At 50.4% G+C, this 14,060-nt stretch overlaps 1 protein-coding gene across 3 annotated transcripts in view; it reads left to right on the top strand.

Moving 5' to 3' along the window:
* Positions 1-14,060, top strand: part of ARID3A (AT-rich interaction domain 3A) — a 65,910-nt gene that overhangs the window by 12,433 nt on the left and 39,417 nt on the right. For all 3 annotated transcript variants that reach the window (XM_081846219.1, XM_081846221.1, XM_081846220.1), the window contains exons 2-3: positions 987-1,742; positions 5,644-5,944. In XM_081846219.1, coding sequence (XP_081702345.1) covers positions 1,363-1,742; positions 5,644-5,944 — 681 coding nt within the window. In that variant the 5' untranslated portion in view covers positions 987-1,362. The remainder of the gene's footprint in view (positions 1-986; positions 1,743-5,643; positions 5,945-14,060) is intronic.

The raw sequence follows: 14,060 nt of genomic DNA on the forward strand, positions 1-14,060 counted from the left end.
TAATAATAATAATAATTTATTTATAGCCCACCCATCTGGCTGGGTTTCCCCAGCCACTCTGGGCGGCTCCCAACAGAAAATTAAAAACACAATAAAACACCAAACATTAAAAGCTTCCCTAAAAGCCTTCAGATGTCTTCTAAAAGGTCTTTATCTCCTTGACATCTGATGGGCGCCACCACCGAGAAGGCCATTTGGCAATTAGCTTTTATATCTATCATCTATCTATCTATCTATCTATCTAAGGGACACGGGTGGCAATGTGGGTTAAACCACAGAGCCTAGGACTTGCCGATCAGGTCGTAGGTTCGAATCCCTGCGATGATGGGGTGAGCTCCCGTTGCTCGGTCCCTGCTCCTGCCCACCTAGCAGTTTGAAAGCACCTCAAAGTGCAAGTAGATAAATAGGTACCGCTCCGGCGGGAAGCTAAACGGCGATTCCGTGCGCTGCTCTGGTTCGCCAGAAGCGGCTTAGTCCTGCTGGCCACATGACCCGGAAGCTGTACGCCGGATCCCTCGGCCAGTAAAGCGAGATGAGCGCCACAACCCCAGAGTCAGCCACGACTGGACCTAATGGTCAGGGGTCCCTTTACCTTTACTCTATCTATCTATCTATCTATCTATCTATCTATCTATCTATCTCAGCCTCTAGCACGGGTTGAAAGGTCAGATTCTGCTAACTTCAAACGACGACTGGAGTCTCCCTGTCGTTCCTTCCTGCCCAAGCCAAACCTCCCCTTCCTTCCCTTTTGTTAAAAACGAAAAGAAAAAATTATCCCTCCCCTCTCTCTTTCCTTCCTCTTTTTGTGTGAATATGTCGAGGTCTGTTCTGGGTGCGTTCGTTCCCTAACCTAGCGATGCGGCCGGAAATCAAGTTTCTAGTCCCTGTCGCTTGGGGAGGGGGAAACAAAGTCAGTTTTCTAGTCCTCATTGTGCTAACGTGCCTATTTTATTCTCTCTCTCTCCCTACCTCCCCTGTTCTTCCAGGCAGCGTTTTCCCTGACGCCTAGATGACGCAGAAGAGGCCCCGGCCTCGAAGCACGCCTCTCGAACCCAACACCCCCTTCGGGAAAGCCCCCAGGAGCACCGCAGGACCGCCCCGTCGGCGCGGTTCGGGGCGGCTGGGAAGCGGAGGGACCCCGCGGCGAGGGATGGCGGCTGGCCTCTGAAGCCTGTGCCCTGCGAGGAACCGTTTGGCACCCAAACCCCTTTCCCACAGCCGCGAGGACTGCTGGGGCAGAAGGGCCCCTCGACGGCGTTCCCCACGGCGTTGCCTCCGCCCGGACGCTGCCCTCCGGCGCCCCCGTTGCAGGGCGAGGGCTCCTCGGTGGCGGCCCCCGCCAGGCCCACCGCCGGCCGGGCCATGAAGCTTCAGGCGGTGATGGAGAACCTGCAGAGGCAACAGAGAGCCCGGCTGCAGCAGGAAATGGAGTCGCGCCAGCCTCCGCCGGCCGATCCGCCGGGCGCGCTTCCGGTTCCTGCCACGGCCTTCTCCCGCGGCCGTAGCCAGGAGCCCGCCGCCACCGAGGAGGCAGGGGAACCGGAGAGCGCCCGGATCCAGCGGGCACAGATGGCGGCGCTGGCGGCCATGCGGGAGGCGGCTGCCGGCCTGAGCCAGTCGTCGAGCCCTGGCCCATCGGAGGCCAGCCGCGGCTCGGCGGAGGAGGAAGAAGAGGAGGAGGAAGACGAGGATGATGACGGAGGGGTGTTCCCGCGGGAAGCGGTCTCCGAGGACGAGGAGATGTGAGTATTGGCCTTTATCCCGGAGCGATGTGCCAGATTTACGTACAGTGGTACCTCTGGTTACGTACTAACAGAGGCAATACAGACATAGCAGCAGTTAAAAATATATATTAAAATAAAATATAGCCTAAAATTGTCATTTAAAACCTAAATCATTTTGGTAGTACAGTGGTACCTCAGGTTAAGTACTTAATTCGTTCCGGAGGTCCGTTCTTAACCTGAAACTGTTCTTAACCTGAAGCTCCACTTTAGCTAATGGGGCCTCCTGCTGCCGCAGCACGATTTCTGTTCTCATCCTGAAGCAAAGTTCTTAACCCAAGGTACTATTTCTGGGTTAGCGGAGTCTGTAACCTGAAGTGTATGTAACCTGAAGCGTCTGTAACCCGAGGTACCACTGTATAAGCTAAACAAGCTGTAGCTTAGAGCCCCTCTCTCTCAGGGTCCCCAGAAAAATTTAAAGGGGGGAAAAACTGGATGTACATTTCCAAAATATAAGATAGAAAACAAATGAAATAAGACCTACATCCAGGAACAGTGTTTTGTGTTGTGTAGGCTCCTAGGATGTAAGTCATGGGCCCCGCCTACTAGCCTGCTCCCCAAAATATCACTGGTTAGATACCGTATTTTTCGCTCTATAAGACGCACCAGACCACAAGACGCACCTAGTTTTTGGAGGAGGAAAAGAGGGGAAAAAATACAGTAGTGCCTCGCAAGACGAAATTAATCCGTTCCGTGAGGCTCTTCGTATAGCGGTTTTTTTGTCTTGCGAAGCAAGCCCATTGACAGCTTAGCGGATTAGCGCTATTAGCGGTTTAGCGGCTTTTAGCGGATCAGCTGATAAGCGGCTTAGGGCTTAGGAAAAGGGGGGGGGAAGGGGAAAAACCTCGCAGGAATTCGCAAGACATTTTCGTCTTGCGAAGCAAGCCCATAGGGAAATTCGTTTTGCGAAGCGCCTCCAAAACGGAAAACCCTTTCGTCTAGCGGGTTTTCCGTCTTGCGAGGCGTTCATCTTGCGGGGCACCACTGTATTCTGAATCTCAGAAGCCAGAACAGCAAGAGGGATCGCTGTGCAGCGAAAGCAGCAATCCCTCTTGCTGTTCTGGCTTCTGGGATAGCTGCGCAGCCTGCATTCGCTCCACATTTCCCCTTACTTTTTAGGAGGGGAAAAGTGAGTCTTATAGAGCAAAAAATACAGTGCCTATTAGGTCCATCAAACGTGCTCCGTTTTGAGTGTTACGCTGAGGTCTGTCTGTTTTTGCTATTTTGCGTTTTTGTTTTTGCGGCTCTTTTTGTGTGTGTGACTGTGTGGAACCCAGTCCAGCTCCTGATTGCTTTTGTGACTGTAGTACATCGTATATTGCTTTCATTTTATGGATTGACGGTCTCGTTAGATAGCAAAATTCACATCAAATTGCTGTTTTGGGGGTTGTTTTTAAGCGTCTGGGACGGATCGATCTCTTTTGCATTGCTTTCTATGGGAAAGCAGCGTGCCTCGGTTTTGGAACGCTTTGGTTTTGGAACGGACCTCCGGAACGGATTAAAGTTTGGGAACCAAGGTACCGAGACCGCTGTACCTTTGCGCTCTCCAAAGATCCCGGTGGCAACTCTGGTTAGGGCTGGCTCCACAAGAGGCAGCGTCCTATGAAGCCAGCCGAAAACAATGAGGACTACAGCCTTAGTTGATGCTTTGATAACGGGCGGCATATTCAACGGTTGAGCACCAGCTTTCTCGAGCAGGAGGCCTCGGGTTCAGTCCCCAACGGTTGGGCCGGGAACTCTTTCCCGGCGGCCTCCAACCCTGGAGAGCCTCTGCCAGCCAGAGTGGGCGTGATGGGTGGGACCCATGATTTGGTTTAGAATGGGGCACTTCTGAGCCCCACTGAATACGTGTAATAAACCGTCCTGGCCGCAGAGAATCTCCCCTCTCGCTGCAATAAAAAGAAATTGCAAAACTGTTATTACAGCAGTTCTCCACCTGTGGGTCCCCAGATGTTGTCGGACTACAACTCCCATCATCCCTGAGCTCTGGCCTTGCTAGCTAGGGGGGGATGGGAGTTGTAGTCCGACAACATCTGGGGATGTTGAGAAAGGCTGCCTTAAGCTCAGCTTACACCAGGCTTCCTCAACCAGATGTTTTGGGCCTACAACTCCCATGATCCCTTGCCAGCAGGACCAGCGGTCAGGGATGATGGGAGTTGTAGTCTTGAAACATCTGGAGGACCTACGGCTTATGCAGACTCCATGGAATAGCTTCCCCTCTGTCCTCTTAGCTCAGTGGTTCCCCAGATGTTGTCGGACTACAACTCCCACCATCCCTGAGCTCTGGCCTTGCTAGCTAGGGGTGATGAGAGTTGTAGTCCGACAACATCTGGGGACCCACAGCTTGAGAAAGGACGCCTTAAAAGGTGGATGACCTGCTGTTTGCTTCTGGGGGAGAAAGATAGGAGTTGGAGGGAACAAAATAAGCTTGTATTTCTCCTGATTTTTATTTTTATTAATTTATTAAGTGTTTCTCTAATGGAGAGAAGAAGAAAAGTTTAAAAAAAGACTCAGATTGGGTAATTTAATAAGGCGGCTTGCAAGGTTTCTCGTTCCCCAGCTTGGGAAAATAGCAAAGAGTTCGGATCCTTGGTAAATAACTTGAAAAATCAGTTTCCCCAACTGGCCTCCTGTTTCTCTGCCGCTTCCTTGCCCCACCTTGATCTGCTTGGGGTCAGGAGACAATAAAAACAGGGAGGAGAGACCAGTTTGGCAGGTTCTGGCCCCCCCTCACTGCCACCCCCTTAAATGCCTGGAGAGCTTTCGATTAAAAAATTTCCAGCTGTTTAGAAAGCGGCTGAGTCTTCCGAAGTTTGGAGAGATTTCCCCTCCCCTCGAAAAAATCCAAGCAACAACTAAGTGATCATTATTATTATTATTATTATTATTATTATTATTATTATTATAGCTGTCAACGTTTCCCTTTTTTAAAGGGAAATTCCCTTAGATGTATTAGAATGTATTTCATTTATTTGTGGGGCATAGGAATTCGTCCATTATTTTATTTCCCCCCAAAATTATAGTCTGGCCCCCCCACAAGGTCTGAGGGACAGGGGAGCGGCCCCCGGCTGAAAAAGGTTTCCTGACCCCTGGTCTACACAGACCGGCAACAGCTCTCCCGGCCGCTAAAAAAAAAGACCTTTCGCCTTTACAAGTTTCTAGTCCTCAGGGTTGCAATTAAGTCGATTTTAAGCGCAGGACGCAGCCTGCGACCTTCTGAAGAAACCCAGCCTCATGTGCGGGGTATAAATAATAAAATGATTATTATTATTAGGCGTTTCAAGCTATGGAAGGTTCTTACCAAACTTTTCGAAGAGACTGTGCTAGAGATTGAGATAGATAGATAGATAGATAGATAGATAGATAGATAGATAGATAGATAGATAGATATAAAAGCTAATGGCCAAATGGCCTTCTCGGTGGTGGTGCCCATCAGATGTCAAGGAGGTAAAGACCTTTTAGAAGACATCTGAAGGCAGCCCTGTTTAGGGAAGCTTTTAACGTTGAATAAGTTATTGTATTTTAGTGTTTTGTTGGAAGCCGCCCAGAGTGGCTGGGGAAGCCCAGCCACATGTGTGGGGTATAAATAATATATTATTATTATTATTATTATTATTATTATTATTATTATTATTATTACTATTATTACTGCTGAAAAGCACTCTGCACAGGCCCAGGGGCTCTGCAAAACCTGCGTTTTCCTAGGGCTGCTTTCTCCGACTCGCACCCCCAGATTGTCGGCGGGCTGCGATGGGTAGGGTGTAAATAAATTATTATTATTATTATTATTGAGACCATTCAGCAGAGCTAGGCATTCCTTCGCCCCCCTGACCTCTTTCTCTTTCCGGACCCCCACCCCCAGGAAAGCCAAATGGGCCGACGAGGAATTCGACGAAGACCTTGGCGAGGAGGAAGAGGACGATTACGACGAAGACGAGGAGATGGCGGAGGAGGAAGGGGTCCCCCTGTCCGGGGAGGCTGCCCGCTCGAGCCCGGGCCCCCCGCTTCTCCGCAAGCAGCAGCCCACCTTGCCCTACAGAGGGGAGACGTCTAGGCTGGCTGGGGGTCCCGAGAGACTTTCGGCCTCGCTACCCCACCTGTCTCAGGTGCAGACCCAACCCCTGGACCACGGCGACTGGACCTACGAGGAGCAGTTCAAGCAGGTAAGTTTCCGCGGGAAATTCTCTTTTTTTCCCTCCCAGGTTTCGGCGGGCGAGCCTGCAGGCCTCGGCCGGGGAGGGTGGGATACTGCCAAACTCTACCTCTCTTTCAAATCGGAACCAGTGAAGGTCCTGTGTGAGTGCCTGGAGGCGGTTGGAGGATGGATGGCGGCTAATGGATTGAGGTTGAATCCTGACAAGACAGAAGGGCTGTTTTGGGGGGACAGGGGGCAGGCAGGTGTGGGGGACTCCCTGGTCCTGAATGGGGTGACTGTGCCCCCGAAGGACCAGGTGCGCAGCCTGGGGGTCATTCTGGACTCACAGCTGTCCATGGAGGCGCAGGTCAGTTCTGTGTCCAGGGCGGCTCCATCTGGTACGCAGGATGAGACCCTCTCTGCCCGCAGACTGTCTGGCCAGAGTGGTGCATGCTCTGGTTATCTCCCGCTTGGACTACTGCCATGCGCTCTCCATGGGGCTACCTTTGAAGGTGACCCGGAAACCGCAACTAATCCAGAATGCAGCAGCTAGACTGGGGACTGGGAATGGCTGCCGAGACCATATAACACCAGTCCTGAAAGACCTACATTGGTTCCCAGGACATTTCCGAGCACAATTCAAAGTGTTGGTCCTGATCTTGAAAGCCCAAACGGCCTTGGTCCAGTATACCTGAAGGAGCGTCTCCACCCCGGACACCTGGGTCCATCTCCGAGGGCCTTCTGGCGGTTCCCTCCCTGCGAGAAGCCAAGTTGCAGGGAACCAGGCAGGGGGCCTTCTCGGTGGTGGCGCCCGCCCTGTGGAACGCCCTCCCATCAGATGTCAAAGAGAAGAACAACTATCAGACTTTTAGAAGACATCTGAAGGCAGCCCTGTTTAGGGAGGCTTTTGATGTTATTGTATTTTAGTGTTTTGTTGGAAGCCGCCCAGAGTGGCTGGGGAAACCCAGCCAGATGGGCGGGGTATAAATAATAAGTAATAAGTAATTAAGTAATAAGTAATAAGTAATAAATACATTATTATTATTATTATTATTATTATTATTATTATTATTATTATTACTGCTGGAAAGCACTCTGCACAGGCCCAGGGGCTCTGCAAAACCTGCGTTTTCCTAGAGCTGCTTTCTCCGACTCGCACCCCCAGATTGTCGGCGGGCTGCGATGGGAACTACTGGCTGGCTGGGAGAGATGGGATTTGCAACCCGGTTTTTATAAAGGTTTGGGGCTTGAAGGGAGATTGTCGAAATCTGAAAAGGCTTCTTTGGCCTCTCATCCCCTTTGTGTAGCTTTTGCTAAGGCTGTCTGTGTGTGTGTGTTGACGACAAAGATAAGCCGAATTTTTCCATTTGAAATTCAGCCGTGTCAAAGTCCGCGAGAGTGGCGGGGGGGGGGGGGAATCTTGCTAGTCTGGAAATATTTATCCCCTGGCAAAATGGACCGGCGTCAGCCAGACTTTCCTGGGTGCCGCAATAAAAAACAACAACGCCACGGTTGTTTGGAACAAGCTCGTCCAGGTTTTGCCTCGACCCGCAACTTTGCTTTATGTGTGCTGAAGTTTAAATAGACGGCGTTCTCGCGTTTCCTTAAAGGTCCCCTTTCCTAATTTCAGCCAGCAAACATACAGCATAAATATAGCAAAAATATAGGGATTGGCTTTCGCATTTTATTTTATTAAGAAAGCGTTTTGGGTCGCTTTGAATGGCAGCGTCTGGAGAAAAAAAGAGTTCTCTGCGGCCCAATAGCTGCTCTGGGGAAGCCAATTGTGTGATCCGAAAGCCTGCCGCGCCAATGAAGAGCTTTGTGCGATCCGAAAGCTTGCTAAACATGAAAACAGGGTATTTTCCCCAGGATTCCCGAACGCACACAAGGTATTAAGAACATAAGAAAAGCCAGCCATTATAAGAGGCTGCTTTTCTTAACGTTCTTGATACGACGCATGTGTTTTCTGGCGTCCTGGGGTGTGTGTGGAAATAGCCCACATTTTCATGTTTAGCAAGCTTTCGGATCACACAGAGCTCTTCTTCAGCGCGGCAGGCTTTCGGATCGCACTGGGCGCTGCTTCTTCATTGGGTCGCAGCTAGCTCTCTCCTTCCCTGCGGGTTTGAATTTCGAACCCGTCGAGGTCCGTGGCCAATCGGCGCCTCCTGCGAAGAGCAAACTTTGCAGCTTAACTGCACGCTGCGCGGAGAAGTTAGCATTTTGACAAACGTTCACCCGTGTAGCTGGAATTGCGGCCTGCAAGACATCCGGTTATCTGCGTGAATCTCTTCTTTCTTTCTTTCTTTCTTTCTTTCTTTCTTTCTTTCTTTCTTTCTTTCTCTCTCTCTCCCTCTCTTTCTGTCTCTTTCTTTCCTTCCTTCCTTCCTTCCTTCCTTCCTTCCTTCCTTCCTTCCTTTCTTTCTTTCTTTCTTTCTCTCTCTCTCTCTCTCTCTCTTTCTCTCTCTTTTTTTCTCTCTCTCTCTTTCCTTTCTCTCCCCTTTCTCTCTCTCTCTCTTTCTTTCTTTCTTTCTTTCTTTCCTTCTTTCTTTTGTTTTGTTTTTTTGCCGGCAGTTATTGCAAGAGATGTCTGCTTGCAACAAACTGATCAGAAACACACACAGAGAGAGAGAGGAAGAGAAAGCAGTAATTTAGCAGCCCCGACCTCCCCCACCCCAAAATCTACTCGTTTTTTCCCTTTTGTGTGTGTGTGTGGAGAAAGAAACCCTTCCTTTCTTTCCGGCAGGCTCCCTCTCTCCTTGTTTGATCAGTCCGGTCTGGGTATTGAATCAGAAAAGCTGTAGAGTTAAGAGAAGGAAATCACTCTCTTTGCAAGAGTCTTCTCCCTAGAGGACCAGATTCCTTTGATGTCTGAGTTGTAAATACATTGGGAATTTGGGGGGAAAGAAAAATCAGTAGGAAACCAAACAGCAGCAGATGGAATCCAGATGGGAAGAGAGAGAGAGAGAGAGAGAGGTGTCTATTATTATTATTATTATTATTATTATTATTATTATTATTATTATTTATACCCTCGCCCTTGCCAGCCAAGGCTGGGCTCAGGGCGGCTAACAAGAAATAATAGAAACAAGTTGAATGAATACAACTTAAAAACAAAAATAAAATACAACAATTAAAATATTGAAACATTAAAATGCAGCCTCATCACAGGAGGAGAAAGGAAAAAGGAAAAAAATTACATTAAATAATTATGATTAATTGTTAACAAAGCGGCAGGAGTAATTTGAAAACAAGCGCTTCATCATTTCAGGAGAAAATTGCCTGCTTCTGTATACCCTCCTGGTTCCATACATTGGATTTTGTTTTTAAAGATGTCATTCTCAGATCAGGGCTGGTTTGAGGACCTTGGAGGTGGGAGAGGTTTCCTGTCGCCTCTCTCGGCGAGTCTCTGCTGTGCAAGGAGGCAAGCTTTTCCCCTGCTAATGGCAGGCAGGTTTTTACCCTGTATTTCCCGGGGAGGGTGCTGATTAGCTTCCGGTGCGGAGAGGCTGCCTGCTGTGTCGCTGGATGAGTCCCCGGCAGCCTCACGCTAAGCCGGAGCATCAGACCACGAGCCTCAGTAAGGTCCAGCAGTGGCCATTTAGGGTCTCTGGCTGCCCCCAGTCAAGCCTTGGAGGGCAGTGGGCGATTCGAGCCACACCCCCCCTTGGGAGAGTCTGCCTACTACATCTCTGTATGACTTAGTCAAGCTGGAGATTGTTGTTTAGTCTTTTAGTCCTGTCCGCCTCTTCGTGACCCCCTGGACCAGAGCACGCCAGGCCCTCCTGTCTTCCACTGCCTCTCACAGTTTGGTCAAACTCATGCTGGTCCCTTCGAGAACACTGTCCCACCATCTCGTCCTCTGTCATCCCCTTCTCCTTGTGCCCTCCATCTTTCCCAACATCAGGGTCTTTTCCAGGGACTCTTCTCTTCTCATGAGGTGGCCAAAGTCTTGGAGCCTCAGCTTCAGGATCTGTCCTTCCAGTGAGCACTCAGGGCTGATTTCCTTCCGAATGGAGAGGTTTGATCTTCTTGCAGTCCATGGGACTCTCAAGAGTCTCCTCCAGCACCAGAATTCAAAAGCATCCATTCTTCGGCGATCAGCCTTCTTTATGGTCCAGCTACCCCAGAGCTAGGGACGCGGGTGGCGCTGTGGGTTAAACCACAGAGCCTAGGGCTTGCCGAACAGAAGGTTGGCGGTTCGAATCCCCACAATGATGGGGTGAGCTCCCGTTGCTCGGTCCCTGCTCCTGCCAACCTAGCAGTTCAAAAGCACGTCAAAGTGCAAGTAGATGAATAGATACCACTCTGGCGGGAAGGTAAACGGCGTTTCCGTGTGCTGCTCTGGTTCGCCAGAAGCGGCTTAGTCCTGCTGGCCACATGACCCGGAAGCTGTACGTCGGCTCCCTCGGCCAGTAAAGCGAGATGAGCGCCGCAACCCCAGAGTCGGTCACAACTGGACCTAATGGTCAGGGGTCCCTTTACCTTTACCCCAGAGCTAAACTTGGCGGATGTCGACCCTTTATTTTCTCTTCCCTTTCGGCTTGGAATCTTTGGGGCGGTTCTGTTTGGCTCTTGTCAGGCTCCTAAGTTGCTGCCTCCAGGAATGCAGACTTTGGAGGGAAAGAGAGAGAGAGATAGCGGGTAGCATGGCCGGGTGTGTCCCAGATAAGTGGTCGCAAGCCCAGGGTGGGGCGGACTCAGTTGGGGAAGCTGGGCCACACGCCCTGGATTTTCGGCTGCGGGTTCCGCAGGTCGGAGCGGTCCCGAATTCGAAAGTCTTGGCCGTGTGTTGTTGTTTCCCCCCGTGCCGATGACGCAGTGCTGGTTAAAGGCAGGGGGAGCGTCCCTCTACCCAAATGTTCTGGGACTCTCAGCTATCTATGGGCTACTTCTTATTTTAAATTGCATTTGAACCTGTATTTTAAATTGGTTTTTTATTTCTATTATGATTTTACTGTAATTTTACTCCCGCAAAACACCCCTGGATCGGATTTTGAGGTTCCCCAGGCACTGTGAGCACAATTTTGAGCTTCTCTTCATCTCCTTAGGAGCTAGAGGTTTGCTTCTTATCAACTAAACATTAATGGACTACACATCATCTAACGCAGGGGTCAGCAAGCTTTTTCAGCAGGGGGCCGGTCCACTGTCCCTCAGACCTTGTGGGGGGCCGGACTATATTTTTTTTTTGGGGGGGGGGAAATGAACGAATTCCTATGCCCCACAATTAACCCAGAGATGCATTTTAAATAAAAGCACACATTCTACTTGTGTAAAAACATCAGGCATGCCCCACAAATAACCCAGAGATTCATTTGAAATAAAAGGACACATTCTACTCGTGTAAAAACATGCTGATTCCCGGATCATCCGCAGGCTGGATTGAGGAGGAGATTGGGCCGGATCCGGCCCCCAGGCCTCAGTTTGCCTACCCTCAGTTTGCTTATACAGTGGTACCTCGGGTTAAGTACTTAATTCATTCCGGAGGTCCGTTCTGAATCTGAAACTGTTCTTAACCTGAAGCACCACTTTAGCTAATGGGGCCTCCTGCTGCTGCGCGATTTCTGTTCTCATCCTGAAGCAAAGTTCTTAACCTGAAGCACTATTTCTGGGTTAGCTGTATGTAACCTGAAGCGTATGTAACCCCGAGGTACCACTGTATCTCTGAGTTTCTAACCCTGGTCAAGACACTCTCGCTCTCTACGCACGCCGGGTTGCGGCAACCGCCGTCTCAGCCTTTGCCCCTCCTCGGAGCCGCGCTTTGGGGTTAAGAAGTCACCCGGCTGCGCCGCTGCCAAGGTCCTCCTTCGCGGGACGGCCCCGGAGGTGGCGGCAGTAGCGCTTTGGCAAGCCCTGGCTCGCTGCCGCCTCCAAGCCCCGTTCTGTTTACATTCCTGCGTTCCTCCTCCCCCTCCTCTCCCCCGGCGTCTTGCTGCCAAGCCTGCGGCCGACCAGCTGAGCTTGGAGAGTGTTCAGAGCCGAGTCGTCTTCTTCTTGGAGCAGGGCCAAGCGGGACTCCCAGCCAAGCTCTTGAACGCTGGCCGGGATCCAGAGGCGAGCGCTCGCTGCTCTGGAAAGGCAATCCCCGAAGCCGGCTTTTCCCTTTCGCAAACGCAAAAGTCTCATTGCTCAGACGGGTGTTGTTGTTGAGTCGTTTAGTCGTGTCTGACTCTTGCTGACCCCCTGGACCAGAACACGGCAGGCACTCCTGTCTTCCACTGCCTCCCGCAGTTTGGTCAAACTCATGTTGGCCGCTTCAAGAACACTGCCCACCATCTCGTCCTCTGTCATCCCCTTCTCCTTGTGCCCTCCGTCTTTCCTAACATCAGGGACACTGAAACCATATAACACCGGTCTTGAAAGACCTACATTGGCTCCCAGGATGTTTCCGAGCACAATTCAAAGTGTTGGTGCTGAGCTTGAAAGCCCCAAACGGCCCAGTAAACCTGAAGGAGCATCTCCACCCCCATCATCCGGGTCCATCTCTTGAGGGCCTTCTGGCAGTTCCCACCCTGCGAGAAGCAAGATTACAGGGAACCAGGCAGAGGGCCTTCTCGGTGGTGGCACCTGCCCTGTGGAATGCCCTCCCGTCAGATGTCAAGGAAATAAACAACTATCTGACTTTTAGAAGACATCTCAAAGCAGCCCTGTTTAGGGAAGTTTTTAATGTTTGGTGTTTTGTTGTTTAGTCGTTTAGTCGTGTCCGCCTCTTCGTGACCCCCTGGACCAGAGCACGCCAGGCCCTCCTGTCTTCCACTGCCTCCTGCAGTTTGGTCAAACTCAAGCTGGTAGCTTCGAGAACACTGTCCCACCATCTCATCCTCCGTCATCCCCTTCTCCTTGTGCCCTCCATCTTTCCCAACATTAGGGTCTTTTCCAGGGACTCTTCTCTTCTCCTGAGGTGGCCAAAGTCTTGGAGCCTCAGCTTCAGAATCTGTCCTTCCAGTGAGCACTCAGGGCTGATTTCCTTCCGAATGGAGAGGTTGGATCTTCTTGCAGTCCATGGGACTCTCAAGAGTCTCCTTCAGCACCAGAATTCATAAGCATCCATTCTTTGGCGATCAGCCTTCTTGATGGTCCAGCTCTCACTTCCCTCAGATGGAGGAGGATTGCACAGTTGCAAGGGACCCCCACAGGTCATCGTAAAATATGCCGGGATCTTTGATATTCAGAATGATCCGTAGAAAGAGAAGAAGGGATGTCGTTGATATTTTAAGGATGTTTAAACGAGTGCAGTGGTACCTCGGTTGTCGAATGTAATCTGTTCGACTTCCGAAACATTTGGCAGTTACTATTGAGAAAATGGAAAAACATGCTCGGCTTCCAAGCCACATTCAAAAATGGAAGCAATTACCATATTTTTTGCTCTCTAAGACTCACTTTTCCCCTCCTGAAAAGTAAGGGGAAATGTGTGTGCGTCTTAGGGAGCGAATGCAGGCTGCGCAGCTATCCCAGAAGCCAGAACAGCAAGAGGGATCGCTGCTTTGACTGCGCAGCGATCCCTCTTGCTGTTCTGGCTTCTGAGATTCAGATTATTTTTTTTCTTGTTTTCCCCCTCCAAAAACTAGGTCCGTCTTGTGGTCTGGTGCGTTTTATAGAGCGAAAAATACAGTACTTCTGGGTTTTTGGCGTTCGGCTTTTGAAACATTCAGCTCCACTGAATGAGGTTCCACTGTCTTTCACGTTGTAAAACAGAAAATTTAATAATAATTGTGTGTCAGTTAGAATTGCAGTTTGCTGGGTGCAGCAGTAGAGGAAAGCGCAACGGGCAGGGTGGAGGAAAGAAAGCGTCGCTGCAAGGTGCCTCTTCTGTGACCCAACAAGACAGGGCTGGGATCGTTTTCAGTATCTGGCCCCCGCCAGGGCGATAGCTTCCTAGGGAGGCCCCCCCCAGAGCAAACCTTGCGTAATTCAGACGTTGCGTACCGGAACTCTTTGTTGTTCAAAGCGTGTTTGTGTGTGTGTGTTTTGTAGAAAACTGACCGATTTACTGGAAGATCTTCTGTTGCGGCTGTTGACTTCTGAGCAGAACTTCCTATTTTCTCTCTCTTATTTCCTCCCCATATTCTAACTCCTGCCTTGCAAACTGAGGGTTCCCACAGCACTGTTTTTCCCCTGCCACCACTTTTGGGTGAAGACATCGGCTT

This window comes from Podarcis erhardii (genome assembly GCF_964252035.2).
Source record: "Podarcis erhardii genome assembly, chromosome: 18".
Lineage (NCBI taxonomy): Eukaryota > Metazoa > Chordata > Lepidosauria > Squamata > Lacertidae > Podarcis > Podarcis erhardii.